The sequence below is a fragment of the Rutilus rutilus genome (assembly GCF_951802725.1).
Source record: "Rutilus rutilus genome assembly, chromosome: 9".
NCBI classification, from domain to species: Eukaryota; Metazoa; Chordata; class Actinopteri; order Cypriniformes; family Leuciscidae; genus Rutilus; species Rutilus rutilus.
The window spans coordinates 20998018-21022568 of NC_140223.1; the positions used below are offsets into that span (position 1 = coordinate 20998018).

General features: G+C 39.0%; 1 protein-coding gene across 1 annotated transcript in view; it reads left to right on the top strand.

Annotated features, from left to right (window-relative positions):
• The window catches only part of rtn4rl1b (reticulon 4 receptor-like 1b), a 153935-nt gene extending 135193 nt beyond the window's left edge, over positions 1–18742 (top strand). Inside the window, exons 2-3 of the mRNA XM_084420201.1 lie at positions 15552–16003; positions 16108–18742. Coding sequence (XP_084276327.1) covers positions 15552–16003; positions 16108–17076 — 1421 coding nt within the window. The 3' untranslated portion in view covers positions 17077–18742. The remainder of the gene's footprint in view (positions 1–15551; positions 16004–16107) is intronic.
• Positions 18743–24551: the final 5809 nt, after the last annotated feature.

Below are 24551 nucleotides of genomic sequence, written 5' to 3' on the forward strand. Positions count from 1 at the left end.
AAAAAATCGAATATTTTAAATATGCATTTTAAAAATATTTTTCAACTGAAGACACAGCTAATAATAATAATAATCAGGCATTGTCAAATATCTACTATAATATATGGATATAAAAATATAAAATAAATTATATAAAATAAATCACAATGTAATTAATTATATAATAAATTACATTTTGAAATAATACATGACAACTATTTTTAAATGACAAAATGTTAAAATAAATCATATCTGTGCAAAATATTTAATTTTGTCTGAATACACAGATACTTTTGAATGGGTTTCAATGGAGAAGGATGCTTTTTGGTAGTAGAAGGTCGCAGTTAAAGCATCTACTGTGAAGAGCTAACTGTAACATGCTAACCAGCCAAACCTTGAAGTGTATACCGGTGCAAAAGCTCATTTACATTTCTTCTTAGCAAGCACAAAAAAAAAAAAAAAATCTGTCAGAAAATAGAAGTTGTCTGGGTGTATCATTTAAAAATTGAACTGGGAAAATGCTTAGTGTAGCACTTTGGGACTACTTGTAAAACCGAATAAGCTATTCTTTGAGTTGTGACTCAAGTATGAGGATCCGATGAAAAAAAAGTACAGCTCTCCTTGTAACATTACATTCAGAAATGCTATTAAAAGTCATGTCTTCCCCTTCAAAACATCAGAACATGCATTGAGGGTTTGTAATATGGAAACATGACAGGCAAATGCATTCAGTTATTTCAAATGTTGGTGCAAGAACGCTTTATCTGTCCCCCCAGACCCTGGGTCCCCTCTGAACTCTCTGCTGGTGAGAGATTTGCTCTCTCTCAGCTCTCCTGCTTTAATTTTCCTGTCTTCCTCTTCACTCCTTTGCTCCCATGAGTGTTTCCTTTGCCACTTCTCTCTCTCCCCCTCTTATTTCGGCCTTTCTCTCTTCATACATCTGCTGACGGGCCATGTCTGAGACAGCTGAGCCCACAGTTGTCACCGGTGCCACTCAGAGTCCCTTCACAAAGCATGATGTGGAGCTGTCTGCAGTGTTTCATTAAGGCTTTACACACCAAGTCCCAGAGGCAAAAAGCCTAAACCAATCATTTCCCCTCCACAACCTTTCCTAAAATGGAAGCCCAGCTGAGTGGCCAATAGAGGTCAGCGTTAGTGGAACAAGGCAGGAATATGTGTTGATAATAACCCCAATGGGGAGATACGCAGGGCAAATGTAATTTTACAGGACTAAGCCGGCCTGTTATGAAAAGAGTGAAGACTGGCATAGTACATTTACTCTCTCTCTCTCCTTCTCGTTTTTTATATGTTTCATACTAAAGTGTTCCTTTACGCTCATGGTCATTCTTCGAGGATAGTGAATTGTTAAGATTCTTTGGGAAATATGCTATAAAATGGGAATATGGATTTCCCCTCAGCCAAAGGACAGCCATCCACAACAGATGGTCTTAAGATGGTTCATTTTTGTTGACATTCAGGTACCCCTTTTGGCTCTGAAAGGACAGCAGATGCAGTCTGGGAGTGATGTGAAGTACCGAATCTCATTCCCTCTTCTATCAAACCACATGACAAACAGGAGGTTCAAATGAGGCATAATGGCACAGTTAAGAATTTGTTTTCACAGACGTTTATGGTTATTTTTCTACTCTTTATAGTAATTTGTGTTCTACTGGTAGAAATCAAGGGGTCAAGATATGGCACAGTTAGCCCGTGCAGTAACCATATTGGATTTATAGTGTTGCTTGCTATATTGTGATTATAGTATTCATAGCGTTGTCTAGCTAGCACATATATCAGTGCCGCAGTGACTCAGGCACACATCTGAGCATTTAAAGGCAATTAAGAGGAAGACATATTGGTCAGTATAGTTCTGATGTCAGGTCTGGTTTGGATGTTGGTTCATGTTCATGTTTTCATGTGTTTTATTTTGAAGTTTTCTCATTGTTATGTCACGTGATACCCTTGCCTGTAGCATCTGGACCAATCAGACACACATTTTTTCAACCCCCCCCCCCCCAAAATGGCCTGACTACCATGGTAACAAAGGCACAAAAAATGTGGAAGGCACAGGCCATATGAAAGACACATAAGTCCCATAAAAAGGACCCATTAATTCATAGACAAACCTTCTATGAATGAACATGCATATCTCCAGGACATGCGTGTATGATTATTACTGTCTTGTATAATGTATTTTTGTACTGTATACTGTTTTATGCATGTTTTATGATAGAACCACTAGTTTGTTACCTCACCTATACCATGTTTGATATCTATGCATTTCTTTTCATTTTCATTCTTTTCTTTTCAGATCATTTGATATATGTTGATACCCATGCAACATATTAATATTACAAGAATATTTTAACAGTTTCAACATCAACACCCAATCCAGTTACATATGCTCAAAGACAAAGGGTCGTAAACTTTCCCTTGGCTCACTGACCCCCTGAAGGTGTGACCTCCACAGAAGTTAAAGGGCGCCGTCGGAGTGACCTCCCCTGTTCCTTCTTCTCCTGGTTGTGGCTCGTGCGAAAAGACTGGAGACATCCGTGACCTTTCCCCCGGTGGGCAGGGAAAAGGGGTCATAAAAAGACTGAAAGACACTCATGTTGCTCCTCATGTTACCTATGGTCTTGTTCATGAGAGCAACCCACAATGTTCTTTCATAATCCATAAAGCCCTTTTCATGGACACAAAAAGTTAGTTCTAAATTTAAGTATTTAAGTAAATTAGCATGATGGAAGACTTTTTTAAAGCCTGATGAATAAACTTTGAAGTCGGTGTTCGGCATGATGTGGCTTCCGTATGACTCAGTGAATCCCGTAAGCTGCTGTACTATCTCTAACGTCCAGATTGGCTTTGCCGTAATCAGGGCCGTACACTGAATGTGTTTTATCCAGCTGAGCCTCCCGTGTCGCTTCTCACGCTGAAACAACCAAACAAAAACAGAGCGGAAAGAGTAAACAACCCTGGGATAGTGACACTTGCCGAGTAGGAGGAATACAGAAGATAGGACACAAGGGGAAGAGTGTGACAGAGACAGCGAGAGATGGAGAAAAAGGGTGGGTGTTGATTTGCTTTGCTAAAAGGAAGATTAAGAGCAAGTATGTTTTGTCTAATGCTTGAAGACTGATGTCATTAGCAAATAAGAGAAGGAATATATCACCTTAAAAAAAAAAAAACGAAACTCATTTTTATTTCAGAGCTGGTGGTAAACAGGGGAGACAAGGGCTAGTTGTCACTTTTTGCTCATGTGAATATTTCCCAATTAAAAAAAAGAAAAAAAAAGTCAAGCAAACGAGCATTTCCACCATTATTTATTGGGGTGGAAAAAGAATATACAGTTCACTGAACATACAGACCAACAGCGGGGAATTGTCACATTTTACCTACCCTATGAAGAGACTGATGTGGCAAAGGTATGGCCAGAGTTAGAGATAAAAAAAGAAAAGGGAGAAAGAGGGGGAGTAAAAGAAAGAGAGACAGCGGTAAAGGTGGTACATAATAATACAACAATGGCCATTCTTCTCTCCTGGCATCAGTGATGTGATGCACACAGAAGGCAAAAGAGTAGAAAGAAAGTTAGAAAAAAAATGACTAGACACAATAATAAGTGTGCCCGAGTGTGGAATGGATGACACTTTTTCTTTCTTTTTGCTTTCCAAGGTGGTAGCAAAAATGTTCAACAGTGTCATAAGCGCAAGTGTTTGTGTGAATAGGAAGCGTTTTAACAGCAGTCAGCGGGGAGGTCAGAGCAGCAGGTCTGGGGTCTCCTTGCTGTACGCCTGCTGTCAGGACTAATCTGTTGTGCTCCTGCAAGTGAGGGTCCCACAAGCTGCTACAGATCTCTTTTTCACACTTGAGCTAATGAGCTGATATTGCATCTTGTTTTTATTAGCAATTTGCTGCTTGACTTCTCTTAAGAAGAGTTCCTTAACCCTCTGGGGTCTGAGGTGTTTTCTGGACTTTATTTGCCACAACCAAGACTCTTAAAGGTGCATTAAGCAACTTTTCATGTTAAAAATACCCATTTTTCTAACCCATACATGCTTAAACAATTGCCTGATGGGCTGAATGAGCCCTTCTATGATCACTGCGATTGCCTCTATAATCCTGTACAGTAAAATAAATAAGAGGGATTCGGGACGGAATCGACTGGGCGTGACGTCATGCGCGTTCACGCTTACCTGGCTATGTATGGCAGGTTTGTGTATTCGCCGCCATTATCCGCATCAGCGAAGACAACTCAAGCGACTTTTGCAAAAGTAGAAGATGGATTCAAAGAGACCGGCTTCTAGTTCATCCCAAACCCCAACGCAAACTCCACATAACCGCGTGCACAACTCTGGTTGCAGTTTCGCGTGTCGCCAGAAGGGGGCATAGTTCTGCAAAAACTCAGAGACTTGCGCAATGCACCTTTAAAGCATATGTAATACGCATAAATGTTTCAGAGTTAGCAAATGTTTCAACTATGTAATGAGATAAACACCTTTCTGTATAGCGTCTTCGTTTCAACACTAATATAATGTAATAAAATACGGTTACACTTTATTTGAAGGTGTATGTGTTACAGTGTAATTATATATGAGTAATATTAATTAACTACATGTATTTACTATATGATTAGGGTTTGGTTTGCTTGGTTTAGTTGCATGTAAGTATGCATAATTTACTGTTTATTACTATGGTATGTATATGCAACATATGTAACAAGGGCACTGTATAATAAAGTGTTACCTAAAATACAATACTTCCTCACAAATACATAAGGAATAAATATAAATAAAGACGATTAATTACCATGCTGTCGCAGACAGCGGGGTATCCTTGGTATTTGAGGTGCAGGTTCATTGTCTTCTGATTATTGTCGAAAATTATTTCGATGTGCAAAACCTTGGTTAAAAAACATAGATGTGCAAAACTCAATCATAGCAGTGGGTGTTTAGTTCCAAGTCTTGAATGCGGCACCCCTATCAAAATTTCAAAGTGAGGGTCAAAACCAGTCTAAATTAGAATATTTTTTGATGTAAAACTCTTGCTAGCATTAAAATTGGACTTTTAAAGAACATTATAATAATAATAAAAAATAAAATGCAGTTCATGACCCCTTTAAAATGATAGTTTTATTTATTTATTTATTCATTCTTTCATTCATTCTTCATATTATTTTATGTTCCACAGTAGAAATAATCTCTTACAGGTTTGGGGTGATGATAAAAAATATCCCTTTTATGTCGTTAGCGCTAACGTAATAAAAGTTATGGCAATAATAGCTAATTATGATAAATTTGAAAAAGAGAGGCTGCGATTGCAAATGTCAATTCATGTTGACTTCAACACTTTTATTTCTGCCTGTATGACATGGATTATACACCACAAACAAACATACGCACACACGTATCCAGACAGAGAGAGGGAGGGGTAAGAAAAAGAAGGAAAGAAAAAAGCCGCTCTGGTGGTGACAGCAGCAGTTTTTAAGTTGAGGAGCTAAAAATAATTGGTCTAAACAAACAGCCACCATATGGGGCATGTAAATAAGAGAGGGATTTGAGCGGCGCGTGCAGATGAATATACTCTGTTGTCAGACTAGGATTTAGGAGGTTACAGAAATGCAGAGGCGGACAGCTGAGGAATCCGCAGATGTTTAATACCTGGATTTTAATTATGGGAATTTAATAGATGTCATGGTGATGTTAATTCTATTTACTTCTGTTGAAAGAAGAGGGAGGGTTATTGTTTTATGCTTTGTTTAGTATGCGGGACCTTCGAGTCATTAGAAAGAATTGACGGGGCTTCAAAACGTCCCGTTGGTCTTGCACAGCAATCAACCCCTGGAACCCCACTCCTTTATCAGAGAGATACAAATGTGAATGATGATTCTGCGGTTTGAGAAGCTGTCTATCACCGCATCCCCAGTTCGGCCATGTATAAATCAGACCGTCACACCCGCCCAATGTTGTCTGCATGAGCTTGTGCCACTGTATAACATAATTAATAGGGCAGTCGTACTGAAACCTTTATGCTCAGCCATAACTCATGGAGCTCAATGTATGGGATGCTGCGCAGAGGAGGTATCTGAAGGCTAAAAGAGTTTTACATCCAACACTTGGCCTTGTTCAGAATGACAGCCTGTCTTGCACATTCTTTTGTCCTTTAAGACACACTCGCAGTAAAACATCCTTAAAAAGGACATGTTTTGCAGGTTATGAAGCTTTGTTGGCTACGTAGTTTGTTAATGGCTCATGTCAGGGCTAAATACAATTCACTTTGACATCAATTCATCTTAGCTCCTTTAATGTTCAGCCTTATTCAATGGCTGGCTAATACAATGCCTAAGGACATGTATAGAGCAGTTTTCAAAGAGCTAATTTTCCAGTCGTCTCTAATTTAAATTTAAAGCTTGATGTTAGCCATTGATCAGCCAGACAGAATCGTCTGTTATTGGCCCGCTCAAGAGTGCAATGTTTCCTCCGCTGTATTCTTACTGGTTGAGCGCCGGCGGACACACGACGTGCTTACCGAATGAACTGTCGGTAAAAGGTTTTTGTGATGAATGATTTACAGCTTGAACACACCTTGCTCAAGGCAGGCCTGCACACCCCAGTCCTGCTGCAACCAAAGGGGCCAATTTTCCAGCTCACTTCGTTTTAGTATTGGCATCCTTTAACACATTTCTGAGACTGCCTTCAAAGAAAACAGCGCTCCTTCACATGTGCGTGCCCATGCTGCATGCCATGCAAGCTAACTAGTCGCATGGCCCAGATTTGGAGGCAATAAATTATGGAACAGTAGTGGATTTTTACTTTTTTTTTTTGGCAACTCGTATCTTAAAAAGTAGTCAAGGCACACGCAGACAGACAGACAGACAGACAGACAGACAGACAGACACACACACACACACACTTACAGAGATAGTTCGCAGAAAAATGAAAGTCATGTTATTTAATTATTCTTAAGTAATATACAGTACAGTTCAAAGGTTTAGGGAAGGCAATGCAAAGGCTGTGTTTTTCCATAACTTAGCATTGCAAATTGTCTTGTAATCCTTAGAGGCATCTCTATGGTTTTGTTGCTGGAGTAATCCTGTGTTTGTGTCTCTCCCGTATTTGACATGTGTGAATCGGTGGGCGGGGCTAAAGAGGCAATGATGTAGAAGTAGGTGTTGATCTTCCGCAGAGGCGGTCTTTCATCGCACCATGACGTCATACTGAGACAAAATCTGAAATCGTTTTGGGAGCTTGGTTTTTAATAAAAGCTGTTTTTGGCCTCACGAGGAAGCTTTGAGTTATAAAACACTATTAAAACTATTACAAAACTATTTTTATAGTACAATGACATCTTGTATGTCAAAAGACGAAGTTTTGACTGCTGTAAGCGCCGCTAGCTCATGAAAATTTGTACAATGGTTTTCCAGTCTTAGCGGTTAAGGACTTTATATTTGGCATCAGGGAGGCTGAAAATCAGCCTATGCTGGTCCATCCTAACATTGCGTAGAAATCACCCATTATATTTATCACATATGAATATGACAGTGAATGTTTTTATAATTTTTTTAGCAATAACAGTATGAAGAGCTATTTTCTATTCTGTCCTGCTACATCGAGTTTAAGGATCTGGAAGGAAACGCTCTCAAGGCTGAAGTTCTCCAAATGGCCACTTTGTAATCACTCTGCAAATTATAAAACAATCACAGAAAATAAGTAATGTTTTTACTGAAGAGAGGGCCAAGACAGTATAATTGCTGTTTTATTTTCCTAAGAGGAAAAGTGTGGAGGGATTGATTGAGGAAAAATATTAGGAGAGTGACCCTTAACAGGAATGCTTTTGTCAGATAAACACTTGCATTGCAACAGCCTGCTCTCAGTGAATGAAACAAACAGAACATACACACCTAACCTAGCTCTATTATAAATATTTAAAAGGGTTTAGGTAAATATTTAGCTAAAGGCTTAGGCTTACTGAAGTAACGTGTGCAATTATAAGATTTGAATTAAAATATTATTTAGTGTATTAATGTAGCCATTTTTGTTGGCCCATGCAGGTGTGTATATACTGTAAATCACTCAATTTATTTTAATTCAATGAATGGCCTTTATACTTTTTAATGTTGTTTATTTTAAAACTGACTTGATGTCTGTTTAATCATTTTATGCAATGCACTAAATTACCATTCTTAAAAAAACTTGCCTTGCCTAAGTGATGTCAGTTTTTTCTTGGGGACATTTGTTCCCGCAACACATGCACTCACTTGCAAAGCTTATATAATCTAAATTGTGATTTCTCATTGACAATTGCTATAATTACCTAATTGCTAATACTTACAAGAGACTAAATGTGATCCTAAAATAAAAAAAATTAACAAAGCCATTATTCTGGAAAATATTTAGAATAGAGATAGGTTAGAAATACAGACACATATGAATTCAACTATACTTGAGAGTATAGTTTCTCAACTTCTATTTTTCTTAAAAGAAGTCATTTGAAGGTATAAGTTAACCAGAATGAAGTTATCAAATATATGAAGTTGTAGAACAATATATTTTCTGGTCAAGACTAATCACAGCAAAAAAAACAAGCAACTTTCAAAAGGCTTGTCGCTTTTAATGATTGTGGTTGATGGAGGACAAAAGTTTTTATTGATTTATTTTAGCAAGAAATCAATTATTTTATTCAGCACGGAGGAATTAAATTAAGTGACAGTAAATATTTCTTTTAAACTTTCTATTTATAAAAAAAGAATCCTGAAAAAAAGACTATGGTTTCCATAAAAATAATAGGCAGCACAACTGTTTTCAACAAAAGTTTATTAGAATATTAGCATATTAGAATGATTTTTGAAGGATCATGTGACATTGAAGACTAACGACGGTGGAAATTTCAGTGATATGAATAAATTCCATTTTAAATATATTAAAATAGAAAATTTAGATAATAATATTCACAATATTATTGTTTTTTGATCAAATAATTGCAGCCTTGGCGGGCAAAATAGAGCAACTTAAACCTTTAAAAACTAAAAATATAATCAAAAACGTTTGAATGGTAATGTTTATTTACGTGTGTGTGTCCCATATATTGCATCATTCCTGAATGGTTAGGACACGCGTAAGCTGGTTTTGAGGGGTTTACTCTATTTATAAAGAAATACAGCCATGTGTTAATGTATTAATAAAAAAATGTAGAACTGACACACAGCAAAGCACACACACAGTGAAACACACAGTCATTAATTATGAGACATCTCAGCCTTTCATTATTGTTGTAATTAATTAAGCACAACAGAATCTTGCCACTGCAATATCTTATTTAATAAATAATAACCATCTCTCTCTCTCTCTCAAATGAAGGGGTTTAACTTAGGCTAGCATGCTGCTGTGATGAAAAGCAAATAAACAGCTTGTCATTTCATATTAAGATAGATAGTTGTTACATTAGCTAGCATAAGCTCGTCACTAACTAGCAAGCTCAGGGTGGGCTGTTTTGGGGAAACAGAACCACCATGTCATATTAAGGCAGTGGATCACACAAATATAATAAAGTCAAATTGCTGCCATTAATCATTGCACTAAACTAATAGCCACTTCAAACAAATGTCACGTAAATTAATGTAGATCATAATGAAATCTGATTATTCGATGTACAGTGGTTAGTTGTTCACAGACTACAGCCTCAATCACTTCTTCGATAAAGGTCTGCCGTGCTGTAGAGATCAGCCTCGCTTTCCAGATAATTGGTTTTCACACCACCAAAGCGACCTTGCGACATGATGACATTGTGGTACTTTTCTTTCCCTAAAACAGCTCATCCCGACCTTTATATCTTTAACAAATTACCTGACACATAAAGACCAGCGGCCTTCAACCTTTTCCAGGCCAAGAACCTCTCTGGGGATTTTGCATTTTAAGCTTGGCCTATAAAAACACACATATAGTACAATATTAATGTATTTACACACTGTACTTTGTGCATAAAAAAATGTAGGCTTTGCAATAAACATCATAAATGAATCATACTTGTACATTACAAATTCATTTTTAAAACTGAACTTTAGCTTCCAAAATGTAGCTTTGGTTGAGGTGTTTTTGTTTGTTATATTTTCACATGAATAATTGACGGTGGTATCGTCATGGACCCCCTGTTGAAGACCCCTAGTTAGGTCAAAACGTGTCGGGAGGACAAATATGAAGTTGCCTATTAAGTCAGCAGTACATTAATCTTGCTTTTGTGTGTGACACAGCGAATACTGGTCATGAACAGCATGGGATCATGTTTTTAACCTCTCAGTCTATGATTAATTCATCTAATGTCTGTCTACCTATAACCACAGTTTAACTTAGAAAATAATGTCTGCAATGACTAAAAACTCACTTGATTTCCCTTTGGCTATGCAAACAAGGCTCAAACCAATCAATGCAGAGCTTTATTGCTTTGCCATTAGCTTGATTGTCAAACACTGTGTGTATGTGCGAACATCAGCATGAACACCTATTATGTGAAAGCATGTCATTTGCGGACTTGTGCGAGCAAGGCAACAAACAGCCAAGTGCTTATCAGGGTCCTTAGAGAGAAACAGGAAATTGAGTTTATCCAGTGTAATGGTGGGCAGAGTCACGGAGGGAAACAGACGGACCATTTCTCTCCTATTAGCAACCATGTGTTATTCATGAGGGCGAATTTAGTGTGAACTATGTTTCATTGATATTCCATGCACTTACTTTGCGCTGACTGTCTGGGGACCAAAGCCATTCTGTTTTATGCCTTAATTTATTCATTTATTTATTTATTTATTTTCCTGATTTCCTTATTTAGACTTAAAATCTGCATGGCATGAAAAGCCATGGTGACCGTGGGGTCACGGGGTCAAACATCGAGCCCAGTTGCAGGCTGCTTAATCAACCTCAGCTTAACAAGCCTTCAAAGTGATAGAAAGGTTGAGAAAAGAAAGACAGACAATGAAAGGGAAAATAAAAGAATGAACTGAGGAAGTGTTCTGGGCGAGATTGGTGGCTTACAATAGCATGAGACCATGGAAAATGCCACACACAACAACATGACTTCCATTGTTCCACAACCATAATCCCTCTCCGAGCTTTGGGAGCTGGGATTGGTGTTATTGACCGAAGCGCTGTGGAGAGTGGTCAAAACAATCTTATTAATTTGATTTGGTGATGTCACCGTTATGTTTAGTTTATTATGTTTGTCCTTTGGTTCATCAGCACTGTGTATTGAAGTTCCTCATTGGTTCTCAGTCTTTGTCCGGTATTGTTGTGTTTTACATGCAGACCATTCTCTTCTGTGGATTACTTGTTTCTGTTTTATGTAATAAATACTTTGTTATTGAAATTATTCGGATCGGTCATCCTCATCAATATTTGATGCAGATTGTGACAAGTGACAGGCTCATTGAGAGCAAAAAAACAAACAAAAAAAAACACATGACAATATTCATCCTTATGCAATATATTCAGTAAATGACAAACCCTTGTGCCATCACTCCTTCTCATTATTACTTCTCATCTCGCTATTGCCCTTTGTCAGTCTTCACAGCACTAAAAATATCCAGCCTCCCCTGTTCTATCTCTCAACTTGTCTCTGGATGAGGAGGGTGTAAATTGCTGTGTGTAAGGGATCCAAAAGGGCTGAAAGAGGACCAGGATCAGGGAGGTGACAGGTGTGAGGCAGCAGATCTCTCTGGACTTAGTTTAGTACTGCAAGGTGGAAAAAAGAGAAGAAAAAAATCCTCACCAAAATAACATTGAGCTAATGCATGCCTGACAACTCAGGGATGGTGTGATATGGAGGCAGATATACTTGAATGTATAGTGAGCGGTCAACTACCATGAAACCACCCAAAACACCATAGTAACTGCATGCTAGCATGCTAAAAACACACAGAACATCCGAGTTTAACCACACAGTTGCACAGTAAAGACATTCAGAAAACCTAGCAACTGCATAGTTTCATGCTAGGTTGTTCTGAGTGCTTTTTAGCAACTGCATAGCAACACAACACCCTTGCTACTGCATGGCAACATGGTAAAAACAAACAAGAACACACTAACCAACCACACAGCCGTACATTAAAGATATTCAGGAAAAACTAGCAACTGTATGCTAAAAACCACTAAGAACAACCTAGCAACCATATTAAGAACACTAAAGACAATCAGAAAACCTAGCAAATGCACTGTAATGCAAAATATGTCAAATATGTGTTTCACTGAGATGAGGGAGATGGTCATGATTAGCTTGTGGGCCACAGATAACTAGTCTCTTTATCTAAGGATGATAAAAAAAATATATATCTTTATCTCACCTCATGCTGTTATCTACAAGGTTCTGTTGAAGTTTTATATAAAAATGGAAGGAAAAGCAGGAGTTTGAGGAAAATAATTACACCTGCAGTGTGACAAAAGCTGAGACAAACAGAGGGAAGCACAGTATGTGCGATTAGGTGATACGCCTCCACAAAAGCCAGTGCTACACCAAAGGAATAAGTCTATTATGTAAAGTGCTGAGGAAGAATTTCATTATATGTGATATGCAAAGTTTAATGCAAAGGGGTTTGAAAACAGACGTAAACAGCCAGCGAGTAAGAAAAATAAGGGGAAGAGGCTCAGCAGCTCCGCCAACCAAAGCTGAGTTGTTTGCCTTGTCTTTTCTGATTTATTTGGCTGAAATCCCCAGAAGCTTAACTTTCCGTAAGCAACACAGCACACACACCTTCGCTCATTCACTCAAAGGACAGGTGTCACTCTAACAAAACACATGTGGAAAAAAGGGGGAAAAAATGATAATCCAGTAGCGTACTGAATGGATAACAGCTAAAGTAATATTGGATTACTACAGATCTCATTATTTTAGATCTTTTAAACACTGAGGAGTTTATTACGATCTATCCTTTGAGCTGTTCTTCTCAGCTAAGTAATTCTCAAACCCACAGCTGTACATGCAGTCTATCTGAACACACAGCACTGAGGTTGTTTGAGGCTTGTGAGCCAGACATCATCAGATTGTTGTCCGATTTAAAGTGGAGATAGTGTATGGAAAGATAGGTGGCTATAATCCCGCATGCTCAAAACCCTGAAACCCCCTCACGGGGCGGTTTGAGTAAAGCATCTCATATTCTGAAATGTTTGCTATCAGTGCTAAAATCCAGTTATGTACCATATCCAGGCTTATATCCTTCAAGTTTTTGTTAAGAAGCAGATAAACACATGTGCAACGATAGAATAATATCTAATTCTTCTCCAGGTCACTGTTTAGTATAGCTGACCGACATTACAAGAACAACAACAATTTTTCAGTTAATCCCACACGTAAGGCCCAAGGGGGGGAGCTTGTGAGGGGTTCTGGTTGCTTATTTAGTCAGTTGGTGAGGACATATTTCATTTGGGCATGCTGTTTGGACAAATGGGATTACACGGCCACTCTGGGAGCGAGACTCACTCGCAGGTGAGGCAAGCTGCTCTGGCGCTGTCATCAGACGCCCAGGGAATCATTGGTAAAGGTCAGCAGAGTCTGCATCTGAATGCCATAGCTTAGACACATTTGGAGTCGAAAGCTATTCCAATAAATATCCGCTCATCTCCTGTAAAAGCGTAATTCCTGCCTCTGTATTTTGAAGGCAGAAACCTGGAGGATTATGGTGATGTTAAGAGGCAGCGGGAGCGAATCAATTTTGAGTGAATAACAGGAATGATGCTTTGAATAATGCATCTTTTAAAAGAAGGGCGGGGGGAAAGCCAGCGCTCATGAGCAAATGGGACTCTCATAATAGTGGAAAATTTTCTCCTTCTCTGCCATTCTGTGTGTAGATGAATTGGTGGATAAGTTACACAAAATGGCTCCAAGGAAGCATGTCAGAAAGCAGCAGGGGTATTGTATGCCTCTCAGAGGCTTAACACAGGTTTAACTAAGCACTCGAGAGGTTGTTGGTAGGCTCTGGGATCAGTCTCAGCTGAAGCAGGGTGAGCCAGATTTATACACACATGGACAAAATAAATACTTGTAAAATACCAGATTTTGCAGCTTCCCCGAAGGGCTCAGAATCTCAAAAATGACTCTATTTTCTTGTCATTGTTTATTTCCTTTTCAAAATGGGCTTAGTTTCATAGGGCAGACCTTATTTCATTGAGTCACAACCATTGCTGCTGAAAAGACCATCTTAGACCAAACCATCCTCAACAAACCTTGGAATAGTCTTTCTGAAGAAGCTGGTTGATCAAGGAAGTCTTGGTAGTTAAGTTTGAAAGTTCAAGGGAAAGTTCATCCAAAAAAAACACAAATTCAACCATTTACTCTTACCTTTATGTCGTTTCAACCTTGTATGATTTCTTTATTCTGTTGAAAACAAAAGACGTTTTTTTGAAGTATGTTTCAGTGTTCATGTATGTATGTATGTATATGTATGTATGTATGTATGTATAAGTATGTATCATATGTATATAGGGTTACATTACACTATCTATCTCAAACACAACAAAGCTGGTCCTTTCAACAGGGATATTATCACCACCATGAGTATGAGGCACTGGGCACCTAAAGATATATAGTAAAGTTGAAATTACGAGTATGGTACTTTGTTTCAGGAACTTTGTTTTGGTCAGTCGTCATTACAAAGTTTACTAGGATCTGTAAATGTTTTCTTCTGTGTATTCTTGCATCATGATCTAGCTCTATCACAGCGTTTCCCCAACCTCTTTTTGTACCTGGTATCCCTACAGACTAGGGTTGGGTACCGTTCACATTTTAACCAGTACCGATATCGGCACCTGAAATTCAGTGCCGGTACCCAATGGTAACTTTTTTCGGTAATTTAGGCATGTTTACCTCAATAACTGTAAAGAAACTAAGTCATTTCTAGAAGAGTTATTGGCATTATACCAGAGCTGCCTTGGTTGCTGTCTGCCATTGTCTGTGATGCTTGAATATTAATAAAAACAACCATTTTAGTAATGAAAATATAAAATATTTCTATGAAATGTATTGTATTGTTTTCCACAAATGTTGTGTTGTGGATTTTCTAGTAATCAAATGAAGACATAAAACATTAATTTAATTGATCTTTATATTAAATTTAACTTTTTTTGTCAAACAACATGCGGCACAACTGAACTTTATACTGTTAAAATTACAACATAGAAGAAAAAGTGTGATTATTCCTTATTTTTTATTTTTTTTAATAATAATTTAGTATTATTAGTGTTAGTATTATTATTAAATTGAGATATCTAAATTCTACTGTACAACAGTAATATATTATCAAGTTAAACCGAACTTTTATTTTGACGGGTTGTGGTGAAGACCTTTGAGTTTCCATGTGTTAATGATATAACGATCAATTTCATCAAGTCTCAAATACTACCCCTTTGTCAACAACAAACCAGGAATATGCTGCTCTTAACTTACTCATACTTGATATCATTCAACATTATCAATCATTTTAAGTAAATTCAAACAGTGAATTTTATTCATAAACTAATTTAAATTTGTATCATAAATTCTGTATTGTAGGTTTAACATAGCAAACACTAAGTCTCTCTGTTTTTCTCTCCTTTTCTTTTTAGGCTGTGGGCTGGAGTTCCTGCTGGTACTCTGTGGGCTGGAGCTCTCATGGTCTTGCCCACGTCACTGCATTTGCTATATGGCCCCCAGCACTGTCAGCTGCCAAGCCCACAACTTCCTGTCCGTCCCGGAAGGCATTCCTCCACACAGTGAGCGCATCTTCCTCCAAAACAACAAGATCCATCGACTACTACGGGGCCACTTTAGCCCTACCACGGTCACTCTGTGGATTTACTCCAACAATATCACATATATCGAGCCATCAACTTTCCAAGGATTCACCTTGCTGGAGGAATTGGACCTGGGAGACAATCGCCACCTACGTTCACTGTCTGCAGAAACCTTTCATGGGCTGGGCCGGCTCCATGCCCTCCATCTATACCGCTGTGGCCTCAGTGCACTGCCGAATAACATCTTCCAGGGTCTCCGCAACCTCCAGTATCTGTACCTGCAGGTGAGACACACACATAGATTAATTAGAAAAATTAAATAGCAATGTAGGTTCTCTTGTATTATTGTAGTAAAAATATAACCACTGTTGTGTTTCTGTGTCTGAAGGACAACCATTTGGAGTATCTGCAGGATGATCTTTTCGTGGACTTGCACAACCTGAGCCACCTGTTTCTTCACGGGAACCGTCTGTGGAGCCTGCACCAAAACACATTTAGAGGACTGGGGGCTTTGGACAGGCTACTCCTGCACCACAACCAACTGCAGTGGGTGGATCGTCTGGCATTCCACGACCTGCGGCGACTTACTACTCTCTATTTGTTCAACAACTCCTTGACGGAGTTAGCTGGAGAGTGTCTGACCCAGCTGCCTGCCCTGGAGTACCTTCGCCTCAACGACAATCCTTGGGAGTGTGACTGTAAGGCTTTATCACTGTGGGACTGGCTCAAAAAGTTCCGGGGGTCCACGTCATCAGTGGGTTGCTTGGCACCGGCAGAATTGGCAGGCAAAGATTTGAAACAACTGAGAAAAGAGGACTTCCCGAACTGTTCCGGATCTGAGTCTCTGCACCAGAGTAAGACCAAGACTTGGGCAGGAACAGATAAGGTCTCACTGAAGCAGGAGCCCCATCCTGCCCAGCCTCCACAAACACACCCACACCACCCCCAACTGAATGAACAATACCCTTCTCCTCCCTCTCCCCTGCCCCAGCCACCCCCTGCCATAAATGGTGTACAAGCAGGACCAGGAGGGTCTCCGAGTGCAGACCCTGCTCAAAGGCCCAGCCGCTCTCGGAACTGCACACGCCAACGTGTCCGGGGCAGCAAGGGAAAAGGACCCAACGAGGTCCACATCTTAAAGGAGATGGCGGATAAGGAGTATTCCTCTCCCGATTTCACGGGGAAATATGATGAAACATCTTCCGATGGTTCAAACACCCGCAGAAAGCACAAATGTACCCCCCGGACCTCTGTGCGTCCCCCTAGTGGGGTCAAGCAAGCAAACTGTGGACACTCTCATCATACACATCTCTTTCTCTCTAGTATTCTGGGACTGCTTGTGCTCATTCTTCGCTGAACTCAATTCTGGACTATCATGGATACGCCGCAGTCCTCAGATCAGTTCTAGCTCCAGCATTACCAGGCCTACTAATGTGTGTATGTTTGTGTGTGTATGTGTGAGTGATAAAGTGTAATACATTGTATAAGGAGCTTTGCCATTTAGACTGAAATAGATGAAAACTGAACACTGGATGTTATAAACTCAATTTTGGGTTGGGGAACAAGAAGAATAGTAAAGCAAACCGAACATGCTTGCACTGCCACCGTTGTTTTTTTCCCCCATTTCCTATTGGTCTGGTCTCTCCTTCTAAATGGAAAACAATTCAAATGAAAAAGAACAGATAACCAAATAAATAGGGCTTTTCACACTTTAAATAGTTAACCGTGGGTCATTCTAAACTCCGGGTAAACTGAATCCTGGGTTATCTTGCTTCACGTTTCACACTGCTCATAGAAGAAGAAGAAGTTTTATTTATATAGCGTCTTTCCATAGCTCAAGGTTGCTACGGAATATATAGTCACATTACATTAACAAAATACATGTTAAATAGATATGTTTTTAGCTGAGTCTTGAACGTAGCCACATATGAGATATTACGAAGTGTAAAGGGTAGTGAATTCCATAATTTAGGAGCATTAACACTAATTGACCTTCCACCTACAGTAGACAACTACTGATCTAAGGGACCGGGCAGAGCGATAAGAGTAAAGTAGATCAGACAGATATGGAGGTGCAAGACCATTTAATGCCTTAAACGTTAGAAGTAATACCTTAAAGTGAATACGTGATGCCAAGGGTAGCCAGTGAAGGTCATGAAGCAGAGGAGTAATGTGAGTAGAACGCCTGGTGGAGGTGAGAACTCTTGCTGCTGAGTTTTGAACATACTGGTAATTTTGCAATAAGTTTTTTGGGCAGACCAAGAAATAGAGCATTGCAATAATCCAGACGTAATGTGATTAATGCATGAATTAAGGTTTCAGCATCAGCTAAAGTGAGAGAAGATCGAAGTTGTGCAATATTACGAAGATGGAAAAAAGAGTTTTTAACAAGAGAAGAAATATGAGAGCCAAAAGATAGAGTTGAATCGATTAAGACACCAAGGTTACGAATAGATGACGAAGGCTTTACATGAACTCCATCAATATCAAAGGACAGGTCCATCCTTTTGACTGAGGCAGCAGAGCCAATCACCAATATCTCAGTTTTTTTTTTTATTTAATTTGAGGAAATTCAGGGACATCCAATGCTTGATGTCCCTGATACATGCAGTGAGTGAGTCAGGGAGGGATGGCCTATCAGAGCTGGTGGTAAGATACATTTGAATGTCATCAGCATAGCAATGAAATTGAAGTCCATGCCTGCGTATGATGTCACCAAGTGGATATATATAGATGATGAACGATAGTGGGCCAAGAACTGAACCTTGAGGAACACCCTGTGTAAGCGAAGCAGTGGCAGATCTATACCCTTGTATGGTGATATAGTACTTTCTGTCGCTGATGTAAGAAATGAGCCAGGAAAGAGCGGAACCAGTGATGCCGATATCAGAAAGCCAAGAGATCATTCGAGATTTCATGGCAGACTGTGTCAAATGCAGCGCTTAGATCGAGAAGCATCAAGATGTTTATTAACCCTGAATCCACAGACAAAAGAATGTCGTTAACCAGCCGAAGAAGAGCAGTTTCAGAAATCCTGACTGAAAAGGTTCAAAAAGATTATTAACATCTAAATATGATCGCAATTGCGAAGCCACAACCTTTTCAAGAATTTTACTGAAGAATGTTAAATTAGATATTGGCCTGTAATTGTCCATGTTTAGATGGTCAAGGCCTGTTATTTTTTTTTTAAGAATGGGGGTCACCACAGCCATTTTTAATTCTGCTGGGACAATGGCAGAAGCCAAACTACAGTTTATCATATGTGTTATGAAGGGTGTAACCTCGAGGTGGACACACATCTTAAGCAGAACAGTAGGTGTAGGATCAAGCTGGCAGGATGTGGAATTAGACTTCACAATTATATCACTTATGGCAACAGGAGTAGTCAGAGTAAAAGCAGAGAGAGAGTTTGTTGAGTGAGCTGAATCTGATAACATTAAATGAACATTTGAGTCACTTGTAGGAGGGGTGTCTTTGGTGATGGATTCAGTGATTGACTTCAATTTGTCTGAAAATAATTGGGAAAAGCTATTCATAAGCACCCCAGAGCCCGAAATAACATGTTGTGGTGGATTAGTGAGTTTGTTAACCATAGCAAAGAGGGATTTGGACCTGCACGTGGAATTCCTAATGGTAGAGGAGAAATAAGAGGATCTTGCATTGTTGAGGGCTGTACGGTAGTTGAGCAAATGTTCTTTAAAAGCCAGAGAGTGCACAATGAGTCCAGTTTTCCTGTATAGTCTTTCTAGGCGGCAACCCTCAGTTTTCATCGTTCGAAGTTCAGGAGTAAACCAGGGTGAGGCACGAGTAGATGGAACCAGTCTAGTTTTAACAGGAGCATGCCTCTCAAGTATTTGAGAAAAAGCATTATTGTAAATACAGCAGATTTCTGACGGACAGTTAGATAGTAAACATTCTGACAAGGTTGAAGCCTTTTCAGTAATTGATTTTACGATAGGTGAGCATTTTCTGGTGGTGATATAGATATTGGAAAACTAAAACTGAAGTTTATGAGTTTGTGATCTGAGAAAGAAAATAAGAGCCATTAACAAGAATATTATATAAGCCAGATGTACATATGAGATCCAGTATATGACCCCTGGAGTGAGTAGCAAAAGTTACATGTTGAGTTAAGTTGAAACAGTCCAGCACAGACATCAATTCTTTGCATTGTGCAGTGTTTTCATAGCCTGGCAAGCCAGACCTACATCAAGATGTTTGGTCTGGCGACTCACCATAGACACGCTCAATCCGAGGGGCGGGATAAACGGCTGTCTTTCAAATTCCCTCTGCACGCAATAGGACAGCGCTTCAACCAACCAGAGTGTTTTCCCAACAGCGGAGCTAGTTGATAGATTCAACTTTTGCCATATCTGGCCGGCAAAACTACGAACACATCTTTTTAAGAATGACTTAAGTGCCATTCTTTGCTCTTTTCTCAAAGAAAAACTTAACTCCAAGTCCTCCAGAGTCGCGGCCAAAGCCGATGAGCAGCCATCATTCTTTGTTTTAAGTAGCAGCCAGGGAACCGTCGCAACTCTGTCGTCATATGTTAAGCCCGCCCCTGCATACTCTATAGACGACGTGATTGGCCTGACCCAATTTAGGTTTTTGCAGCTCGAAAGTCTATGGAGAGTTGCTAGACTGCCCTGGCTGCAAAATACATTTTGCTGCCGCTAGGGTGCGTCTAGATTTCTAGGCTAGTGTTTTCATGTATATTAAAATCACCAAGCAAAATAACAGATGAATGACTACCACAGACAAGAGTGAGTGACTCACTAATCTCAGAGAAAAAGTCAGAGGAAAACTTTGGAGGTCGGTAAATTAAGACTACAGCTAGTGAAGTTTTGGCCAGTAATTTTCAGCGCTAGGTATTCAAATGCTGCAACATCATGAAACTCGATCTTGGATATTTTAATAGTTTCACGGTAAACAACAGCCAGCCCTCCACCTCTACGATGAAGACGTCTTTGAGAGAAATAGATGTACCTAGGTGGTGTTAAAAGGTTCAAGTTTAAAAGGTCATTAGGCACCTGCCAGGTTTCCGTCAAAAGTAGCATGTCCAGGTTTGTGTCAATGATTATGTTATTCAACACTGATGCTTTATCAGTTAAAGAGCGAGTGTTCAACAGCGCACATCACAAGTCTGAAGATTTGCGTCTGCAGGTTCTGAGGTCGGGATCAAAACGCAATGATCTTTGATTTCCAAAGTTGATAAGTTGATTTTCCTGCTGTGTTTTACCCGAAGCACGTGTGTTGGTACAGACAACCGGAATATTATTTGAAGACGAGCAGTGATAAATCGGAAGTTTCTTCTGCGAACGGTGTATGTAGCGAGGTCGGCGTAAAACTCCAAGTTGTTCCGCCAAGCGGAAAGATTAACAATTAATCCTGGGTATTCATAAACTGATGTTTCATATTGTACATTCCTAAACCCTGGGTTAACGTTCTTATTTGCATATTTGCAGGGTCAGTATCCAGTGTTTCCCCTACCATTATATAAGGGGGGCGCCCCGCCCTCCTAACGGCTCCCCCCGCCCCCCTTGGAGGTCAAGTAAATTTGATTTGATTTTCTTTATAGCGACAGATTACAATTTGTTATTTTATATAAAAAAAACCTAAATGGCCCTTAAGTAATATGTTATTTATCTTATTTCCACGATGGCATGTCTTTTCTGTCTGTGTTTACAATTATCTGCGCACACTCACACACAAACAAACACTTGCGTCACATACAGTTGAGCACTAGCGGACAGAGAGCGCGCGGCAGGAAATGTGTCGCTGAACTGAAGATGGCAACACTCGCTCTCGAGTAGCAGCCGGAGTAGCTCTCCTGCTCCAAGTCTAACGCCCGTTTCACATATATTTCGTTTGCGGTGAGTATTTTTTTCCCGTACCCATGTTAACAGAGCTTTCACACTGCACGAGGATGCAGTCCGTCGATGATCGATCTGTTCCAGTTGCGGTGCGTATACAGCAGTGCAGAGATCGTTTCTGCACCGAGTCTATTTCTGCTGTGCTGCAAACGCTGAATTAAAGTGACAGCGCATGTTTCGTGGTCAAAATGAACACCGATTGACCTGAAAATGTAGTAATTTCACCATAAGTGCGATTAATTAAATAAAATGTAGTAATCTCACCATACATTTATTTAATTAATTACTACTTTTTTCACTTTAAGACTGAGTTAAAGCAAGGAAAACTACAATTTACCTCAACAAGGCGACATAATGAACAACACTCGTCTTATTCGTGGAGGTGGAAAAACAAGTTCTTTGTGACATGCAAGATTTATTGTATTAAAATTTAAATACAAAAGATTTTAATATAAGTACATGGTTAAATATTTTACCACTTGCTTGAGCAACTTAATATATAATTATATAGAAGTAATGTATTGAATAATACATTGTTTAAATTGTGTTTACGTGAACGCGCGTTCACAGCAGTGGTGCGTCTGACAGGATTATTCTCTCCAATAAATGCATCATAGAAATAAAAACTTCTCATAAAAAAAGCCCATTTAAAATTGATATATATATATTGGTTAGTATTTATAAATATTTTTTTAGTTGTTAGTTAAAAAATAAAACTATTTAAGCTCTGGTCCATTAATATTAACAAATACTTCTATAAATTTAACAAAGGTTATTTGCAAAAGTCAATTTTAAAAAGATTTAAATATGTTTATTTATTTTTTTAAAGAGATATCTTATGTTAACATTTTTTAACTTTTACAAACCATTACCCTCCCAGACAACCAATTTATGTGACAGATAGATAGATAGATAGAGATAGATAGATAGCGTCTGTGTCAATTTTCCCCAAACCAACCCCCCCCCCCCCCCCCCCCCAAACCTGTAAACCTAGGGGAAACACTGGTATCATTAGCCCCTTTCACACAGCAATCCCGGTAAATTACGTTAAAATTACCAGAGTGACTTTACCGGTAAATACACATATGCTGTTCACACAAGTAACAACGTTCTAGCTTTTTACCGGTAAGAGACCAGTCACACATCAGCACCAAAATACCAGTAAATTCTGTGATGTCAGTCATCGGAAATGATCTTTAAATGCTGCACCGTTGTCTTCATTCGACCGGATGAGGAGAAGCACTTTAGTTTCATTATCTGCTCAATTTGACAACATATTTTGACGTCTGAGTGACAGGCATAAGGGATGATCAAATAGAAAGCATTTTTGCTCTTAAAACATGAGACTTGCATAATAGTATCCAACTGCAGAGCCGCAATGCTAATGAATGGAAAAGAAGGCTGGGTCTCGAGCGCAACGCGTTGAAAAAGCTGCGAGACCAGGCGCAACAGTCAAAGATGATCATCTAGCACATATTTAAATAGAAAAACGATTAAAAAACTTGCTGTAGACAGTGTGGAGTAATCATCTCCATAAGAACTTTGATTGGAAGCGGTGCTAACTCTGCATCTAAATTACAAGTGTGAAACGTTTCTTTACTCAGAGTTAAAAGCAGTGTTTAGAACTATGATAACCCAGGGTTAAGCGCAGTGTGAAAAGCCCTAATGTGTAGAAAGAATGTGTGATATGAGACACAAGCAAGCAACGAAGATATGTGAAGACGGAGATTGTGTTTAGAAAATGTTGCCTTCTTCTTTTCTTTAACATTACAAACACCAAACAAGCATATAGGATACCATCAAATGAAAAGTATATAGTAAACATAGTAAAAGTACATTGCCCTTTGTTTAATTTATCACATTATTGCCAAATATATTCACAAATATATTGGTGTAAGGTCTCTTAAGATCAGGAGTTTTAACCATTAGTAGGACTTGCTTTCTTTGTGGTTGAAATATGATCTAATTCCACTAAATGATGTGAAACAAAACAAAGGTATTGTATGAAATGAAACAGTGTTATAAATGGAATAGCCAGTAAAAAGCACATACATTATCTTTACCTCAGAAAAGGTAAGGCCCAAAAACAACATATTTTCACTTTAGATGGCTTTTTGTTTCCTTTCAATACCTTCTTGCATTTATTTTTCATATTTCCTTTACTTTTGCTCTAAAAAGTGACTTCAGGTGAATCATTCTTGTTTTGGATTGTATTGTTTTATAACAGCACATAAAAGCCAATGGTTATACTAGCTGCTATATTGTTTATAGAAGCAAATGAGACCCATTTTACCTCATCTGCTTCCAAAAAAAACTCAGTGTGTGTGTGTGTGTGTGCGTGTCCAGTATAAAAAGCTATGAAAAAATTAGAGTTGTGTTTGTTTCTTGTCCTCTGTGTTGTTTGTTTTGTTTGGCTGTGACTCAGAGGACTTAGAAATGGACTGCTGATGGGGATGTGGACTCTGGAGGGGACACAGGTCTAATTGAAGTGAACTCTATTTTGAAAAGCGCCTTCAACCTAAGCCCGCCATCGAAAACATAGACACCTCTCTTTCTTAAAGCGGTGTGAAATCATCTGTTTTAACAAGACAGAGAAGAAAAAAAGAAAACGACAAATAAAAAAACACACACGAAAACTAAATGTATCTTTAAGAGACTTGATGACAAAAACACATTTCAAATTTAGCATGGCCACAAAAAAAAGACCTTTTGGAGCCATAGGCCTGCTTGATTGCCTCTACAGTGTCTGCTGTGAATGCAAATACGAGTCCAGGAGAGGGACAATCGCGTGAACACTCGGGACATTATGGATGACAGACTGTCAGGTTGCCCGTCAGAGATGCTGTGGAATACAGGAGAACTACGACTCTTGTTCTAAGACACACTTTGTAAAAATAAGGAGAACTGTATCATCACAATCTGCAATGGAAATATTAATCAGTACTATGACACTGAC